The following is a 7,981-nucleotide window of genomic DNA, read 5'->3' on the forward strand; positions in this document are numbered from 1 at the left end:
TAATATGCCTCACCAGGAAGGCTTAACTCAAACTCCTCAGCCTCAGCATCCCAGGAAATGGTCAATATTGAAAAAAGATCTGCATGAAACATTTCTTTGTAGCCCATCCTGTTTAGCCCACCTTGAAATCAAACTTCTGCAGAAGAATGTGCATTTTTCTAGTTGGACATAAAGCCTTGAAGATCATCTCTCTGCCACAGGCATCTTGGCTAAGGGTATCGTTCCCAAACAACCCCCACTTTCAGGCTCACTCTGAAGCAACTCTCCAGAAGTTCTCTTTGTTCCCTTACCAGTCTCCTTTCTCTTCTTCCATTTCTTCATGAGATGAACAATGGGTTCAATAACCAGACTTTATATCATTATCTGTGTGGCACTGAGCAAGTCACATACCATTTCCCCATCTGAGAACAGGATAAGGAGATTTGTTTAATAGATTTGGTAACAAAAAAAAAAAAAAAAGAAAGTGGCACACAGGATGGCCTTCATATTTAATTTTCATTTTGAGAAACAAAAGGGAGAATTAAAATTTACATTTGAAATAATACAATCAGACAAGGTTCACGCCATATCCATTTGTTCATGTTTTAAAAGAAGTATTAGATCTTCCTTTCCAAATGAGAACCCTTGTTTCACAGCTAGGCTATCAAAGAATCTTGACAAAGCATGTGACACTATTCTATCGCCAAGAATGTGACTGTGTAATCTTTAAGCAGAATCACAGGTATAGGTACAACTGAGTGATGATGTCAATTATAATTATAACAAAATATAAGTAGACCAATGCATTGTCATTATTGGTGAGCAGAAAGATGAGCTCAGTCCATCTGCAAATATCCATAAGACTAGGACCTCAGTCCAACAAGGTATACAGTCTCATTACAGATGTGTGGCTAAAAATCCATAATAAGAACAATCACTAAAAGAACCATGAAACATTCATATTTTTACAACTTTACTCGTGTCCACACAATTTTGTCATCACTTCTCTGTTTTAATTTGGTAATAAATAAGTAATAAAACCCTTGGAACAAGAAAGGGCTCTATGCAATTGCTTCAGAGAAAGCAAGAAAGAAATAATCTTGTCAAACAGCATCCAACCCTGTAGGTTATCTTGGATGGAAAAGACACATAAGAAAAAATAGGCAATAGCATTATCATTACATAGGAAAGGTTATCAGCTCAGGATCTCCATCTGGTAAGGGAAATAAGGATCTGGTTGGGGATACCGGGACTGAGATGACTCTCGAGTCCAAGAATAGGCCCACATGATTACATTGCATGTTGAGAGATAAGGAAATATTAATGTAGAAATCTAGCCAAGAAGACTTTAGAAAGAAAGATGAAGAGAAGGAAAAGAAGAAAAGGAGGAATAGGATGAGGAGGAGCAAAAAGAGGAGAGAAGGACCCAGAGGGGGAGACAGGGACTAAGGCTGCACCACTGGCTCTGCTCAGTTTCTCAATTTCTTCAGGGTTTTCTTCAGAGCAAGTTTGACATCCTTGTTCCTCAGACTATAAATGAGAGGGTTCAACATGGGAACCACGTTGGTGTAAAACACTGAAAAAAATTTCCCCTGGCCCATAGACCCAGCGGATGTTGGCTTAACATGAGTGAGCAGCCCAAATCCATAAAAGAGCCCAACAGTTATTATGTGGGAGCCACAGGTGCTGATGGCTTTGGACCAACCCTTAGCTGAGGACATGTGAAGGATATTGAAAAGAATCAAAGCATAAGAGATGATGATAACGAGGCTAGATACTAAGACAACTGTGCCCCCAATAATAGAACTCACCAGCTCATTGGCATGGGTGCTGCTGCAGGAGAGCTGGAGGAGGGGGAAGATGTCACACATGTAATGGTTGATGATGTTGGAATCACAAAAGGTGAGCCTGATCATACACCCTGTGTGCACCATGGCACTAGCAAACCCCATCAGGTACGAGCCAAACATCAGCAGAGAACAGCTCTGAGGGGACATGGCCACCGTGTACAGCAGGGGCTTACAGATGGCCACATAGCGATCACAGGCCATGGCTGTCAGCACGTAGCATTCAGATGTGACCAAAAAGCAGAAGAGAAATAGCTGAGTCATGCATCCTGTAAAGGAGATAATGTTCCTCTCTGAAATAAAGCTCACCAGCATTTTGGGGGTAAGGACAAATGAATAACAGAGATCAATGAAGGACAGATTGAAGATGAAAAAGTACATGGGGGTGTGAAGGTGTGAATTCAGGCAAATTAGATTAATTAAGCTCAAGTTTCCCACCACAGTGACCATGTAGTTCACCCAGAGCAGAAAAAACAGGGGCAGTTGGAGCTCAGGCTGATCTGTTAATCCCATGAGAATAAACTCCGTCACTGAAGAATCATTTTCCACAGCCATTCACTCCACAGGTGTGATCTGCAGGAACAGGGTAGAAGGCGACATTAACAATGGACCCTCACTCTTTGTCTCTAGAGGAAGACCTGAATCTGCTGGTTTACAGTCTCGGGGTTTTCTGAAAACATACAACAAGGCATCTAAAAAGCAAGACTTTTCATGGTGATTCCCGAGTATTTCCCATTTCCTCCTTCCCCTGACCCATGTAGTGTGTCTCTGTCCAGAGAGAATGCTGGTAGACCTCCCAATGTCTCCGCACATCTTTCCCTCCCTTCTCCTTAGGCTTCACTAAGGATTAGGGCTGAATACAGCAATAAATTGATAGTGTCCCCCACCCCCACCAGAACCCTTGATTTATATAGTTTTGCGTTTGAAAAGAAATTATCAAGACGAAAATGATTCAGTGCTCACCTTCCTATCCTTGGAGGACGGACCACTGCTGGACCTTAGGGCCCTTCCTCCCCACTGTGCTGAGGGGGTCAAGGTTTCTGATGAGGAGGAGGTAACAGCCATCAGAACAGTCTTCAGTCTTTGGCATCCTGGAAAAGATATTCTAGGGAATATGCCATGATTTCTATTTGAGACTTTCCCATATGATTCTCTTCACCTGCAAGGAGGAAAACAGCTACCTTGTATGAACCTCCTAAATAACTAACTCAAATGAAAATCTACCTCACACTCTACACTTCTGGAAGAATTAATTAGAAGCACAGAAAATTATTCTCTGCTTTATGATTTCCTCCCACATTTGATGAGCTGCTTGAGGGTGGGTATTACTGAAGCCTGTGTTTACATCCTGTGTCACAGAACTAACATCAGATCCTTTGGGACTCCATGTTCTACTCAGATTATAATTTCACCCTGGGAAATTCTAATCCCCAATGCAGAGTAGTGGGTGGCCCCCTTTGACACCATCCTCATCATCACCTGGAGTCTATGCTCCATTCTACCAGAAAAACTTCCAGGGGCACAGAAACTTGCCATTTCTACTACTTTTCTATAAGCCTCGAGATTGCATTAGTAAAATATTAATATTAGACCATAGATTTAACACTACACATTCCTGTGCATTTCACCTCAGTAAAGAGACGTAGTAAAGTGGTGGAAAGAGTGGCAGTGAACCCTCGGGTCAGACTGAATCTGAATCCAGACTTCTTAGCTTCCTAATTCTGAGACTGTAGACAGTGGTAGAACATCTCTGACCTTCATTTATGTATATTTGTATCTATGTATATCTATGTATGTTTATGAATTGAGGTTATCAAAAGTGCTATCTCATAGAGTTGTTGTGGGAATTACATGAGTTAATTCATATAAAATATTATAAATGTGCCTGACACATAAAAAGAGCCTGATAGATGTTAGTATCCCTTCCCCTGTTCCTCATCCATATTCATATAAATCAAGGTTTCTCAGTCTTGGCACTTTTGACATTTGGGATGAGATCATTTCTTGTTGTGGGGCTGTCCTGTGTAGATGCATAGCATCTCTGCTTTACCCATGAGATGCCAATAGTGTCCCTCTGACACATATACATACAAGTTGTTACAATCAAAATTCTCTCCACTGTCAAATGTCCCTTGGCTGGCAAAATTGCTTTTGCATATTAATCAGGACTTTGTTCAGTGCAGCTTTGACATCCTTATTCCTCAAACTGTTGATGAGGGATTGAGAATGGGCCTCACATTAGTATAGAAAACAGAAGAAACTTTTCCCTGGTCCACAGATCCAGGAGAATATTTAAGATGCATGAGTGCTGCTGACCCAAAAAAGACAGAAAGAGCAATGATGTGAGAGCTACAAGTGCTGAAGGCTTTTGATCTTCCTTGAGTGGATTTGATATGAAAAATACTAATGAGGATAAAAATGTAAGAAATTAGGATGGTAAAACTGGGTACTGTGATATTAATACCCACAACAATGAGAACTACTACCTCATTGACATAGGTGCTGGTACAAGAAAGTTGGAGGAGGGGGAGTATGTCACACAAGTAATGGTTGATGACATTAGCACTGCAGAAGGTTAGTCTCAGCATGCACCATGTGTGGGCAGTGGCTCCAGCAAATACCATTGTATAAGCTGCAAAAGTTAACACAGAAAAGACCTGATGGGACATAGTGACTTTATATAGCAGTGGACTACAGATGGCCACATAGCGATCATAGGCCTTTGAGATCAACATATAGCATCCAGAGATGACAAAAAAGAGAAAGAAAAATAGCCGAGTGATGCACCCAACATAGGAGTTGATATTCTTCTTTGATATAAAGTTTATTAGCATGTCGGGTGGAGGAAGGGATGGATATATACACACCTAATGGGTGCGGTGCACACCATCTGTGGGATGGACATGCTTGAAGCTCTGACTCGGGTGGGGCAAACCAATATACATAACCTAAACATTTGTACCCCTGTAATATGCTGAAATAGAAAAAAGAAAATGCAAATTAAAACTGTAAAAGTATCCATGCCACTATCCTTTTTGACCTAGGGTTAGACAAAGATTCTTAAAGCAGAATACCACAAGCACAGTCTATAAAAAAATAGTTAAATTGGAAGTTATAATACTAGAAATTTTTACTCTAGAAAATATAACATTAAAAGAAAAAAAATGACAAGCCAAACACTGGAGGAATCTATTTGCAAATCATATATCTAGTAAGAAGCTTATATGGAGTATGCAAAGAACACTTAAAACTCAACAATAAGTTTAAAAACAATTGAATAAAAAATGAGAAAATGACATGAAAACTTCACCAAAGAAGATATATGGATGGCAAATAAATACATGAAAAGATGCTCAAATAAATACATGAAAAGATGCTCAACATCATTAGTCATTTAAGAAATGCAAACTAAAACTGTAATGAAACACTTCTTCAAGACTACTAGAAGGATTAAAATTATTTTTAATAACTATACCTATTGCTGGTGAGTATGCAGAGCAACTGGAATTATCTCACAATACTGAAGGCAATACAAAATGGTACTTCCTGTTTAGAAAACAGTCTGAAAGATTGATAAAGATGTCCCCATCCAAGGTGTTTACTTAAATAAATGAAAACATATTTTCCCACAGAAACAACACACTCATAGGCATGCTATACCAAAGCCAAGCCTCTTCCCTCTGTGTGGAGAGGCTTGGGCCATTTATAAGTCTCAGTTCTTGATGTCAGTCAGCCAAAGATCATGATTTTTAATAATATTAATGATTTTTCTCAGAAGTAATCATTAAACATCAAAAAAAGGAACGTAAGGGCACTCTTTGTTTCTGAGGTAATCACAGGTAGCATTATGTAAGTTTTTTTATTCGACGCTTCAAGATTACAAGGACTTGATACAGAGGCTTCTCAAAGCCCCTAGATTATTCAAATCTTTTATGAAAGACCGAATAATGAAATTATTTATACATGAATGAAGATGCTTTAACCCTGGTGTCTTAGGAGACAATAATCTACTCAAAAAGTTCATATCAGAGATTTCACATTCCCCTAGGGAAAATAAGAAAACTTTTCTCTTCCCTCCTACTCCTTATAGTGCTTCTTTGTCTTTTAGATACAGTAGCTAACTAATGACTTATTTGAAATAGCTCTCCAAAAATATATTACATGCTGACACACATATGTCTCCTACACACATAATTTTAACATTATGACATCCATGACCATATCATTCATAATACTTTATAAACTTTTAAAACAAATCACTTTCCTTTTTTTACCATTTTTTATTGTGGCAAAGTAAATATATTAATAAAATTTACCATTTTAAGTATACATTTCACTGGTATTATATAAATACACTCATAATGCGCTACCATCTTCATCACCCATCTCCAGAATTCCATTCATCCTGTGAAACTGAAAGTCTTTTCCCTTTAAACAATAACTCCACATTTGTGCCTTCCCCCAGCTCCTAGCAACTTCAATCTACTTTCTGCGTCTATGATTTTGACTACTCTAAGTACTTCACATAAGTGGAATCATATAGCATTTGTCTTTTCGTGACTGACTTATTTCATGTAGCAGAGTATTGTAGCATATGTCAGAATTTCCTTCCATTTTAAGGCTGAATGATATTCCATTGTATGTATACAGCACATTGTGCTTATCCACTTATCATTCAAAGTACATCTGGGTTGCTTCCATATTCCAGCTATTGCGAATCATGCTGCTTTCTGTTCCTCACACTCAGCAAATTCCATTGATCTAACTTCAAGTTCACTGATTCTTCTGTCTGCTCAAATTGGACTTTTAATACCTCTAGCAAATTTTCATTTGTATTATTGTACTTTTTAGCTTCAGAGTATATTCTTTTGATTTCTTTTTACGTTTCTTATCTCTTTATTGGTATTTCCATTTCGTTCATACATCACTTTCTTGATTTTCTCCAATTTTCCTGAAGTTTTTTGAGCATATTCTAAATAATTTTTTTAAATGTCTTCGTCTAGTAGATCTGCTATCAGGTATTTTTCAGGGACAGTTTTGATTGATTTTAATTTTTTCCTTTTAAGGGTCCTTATTTTCTGTTTCTTTGTATATCTTGTAATTCTTTTGTTAAAATATGGACATATAAATCTAATACTGTGGCAAATCCAGAATTCAGATTCTTCTCCTCAACAGGGTTTACTATTTTTGTTTTTGTTCATTTTTTGTTTTGGTTTTTTAAAAAAAATTTTGGATTTGTGTAGTTTCTCTCTATGCCAATGATCAGTCAGATGTGTAAACTTAATGTCTTCTGAGGTCTTTTCTGGCCTGTATATTTTCCTGGCATACAAAATGACTTTCTAATTTCCCCTGTATATATAGTTGCTTTTGAATGTCCCAGTTTTTAATATCTACCTCACAAAAGGCAGAAAAGAGGAAAATGAAGATGCAGAAGGGCACCAATGCTTTAAATTTCCTGGAAGTCACATGGACCAGAGGGGGAGGGGCTTGCAACCATGGGGAGAGTTGCAGCAAAAATGCCAAAGTCTCTGGTCTGCACCTTCAAGATTAGAGCAGCAATGAACAGTCAGAGTACAGATCTGTGCAATTTGGAGTACAGAACCCAGGTATAAAACCATCCTCTGGTAGCCATCTAATGTTTGACAAAGCAGACAAAAACAAACACTGAGGAAAAGAACCCTTATTCAATAAATGGTGCTGGGAAAATGGGATAGCCACATGTAGAAGACTGAAACAGGATCCACACCTTTCACCTCTCACAAAAATCAACTCACGGTGGGTAACAGACTTAAACCTAAGGCATGAAACCCTAAGAATTCTAGAAGAAAAATTTGTATAGTCATTGGCCTAGTCAAAGAATTTATGAAGAGGACCCCAAAGACAATCACAACAACAACAAAAATATATAAATGTGACCTGATCAAATCAAAAAGCTTCTGCACAGCCAAAGGCACTATCACGAGAACAAACAGACAAACTACAGAATGGGAGAAAATATTCGCGTGTTACACATCCAATTAAGGGCTGATAACTAGAATATACATAGAACCAAGAAAATCAACAAGAAACAATCAAACAACCCTATCAAAAAGTGGGCAAAGGACATGAACAGAAACTTTTCAAAAGAAGATAGACTAAGGGCTAACAAGCATATG

The 7,981-nt window shown here is 38.2% G+C and overlaps 1 protein-coding gene and 1 pseudogene across 1 annotated transcript; both read right to left on the reverse strand.

Moving 5' to 3' along the window:
• Positions 1-1,448: 1,448 nt before the first annotated feature.
• Positions 1,449-2,381, reverse strand: LOC105823520 (olfactory receptor 143-like). Its single transcript, XM_012660761.1, has one exon. The coding sequence runs from the start codon at positions 2,379-2,381 to the stop codon at positions 1,449-1,451; it is 933 nt and encodes a 310-aa protein (XP_012516215.1).
• Positions 2,382-3,947: 1,566 nt separating this feature from the next.
• LOC105823521 lies at positions 3,948-4,660 on the reverse strand (annotated as a pseudogene).
• Positions 4,661-7,981: the final 3,321 nt, after the last annotated feature.

Source organism: Propithecus coquereli, unplaced genomic scaffold (genome assembly GCF_000956105.1).
Source record: "Propithecus coquereli isolate 6110/MARCELLA unplaced genomic scaffold, Pcoq_1.0 Scaffold678, whole genome shotgun sequence".
Taxonomy (NCBI): Eukaryota; Metazoa; Chordata; class Mammalia; order Primates; family Indriidae; genus Propithecus; species Propithecus coquereli.

What these genes read in the sequence shown, in the direction of transcription:
- LOC105823520 (XM_012660761.1), bottom strand. Translation starts at nt 2,381, where the DNA reads ATGGCTGTGGAAAATGATTCTTCAGTGACGGAGTTTATTCTCATGGGA.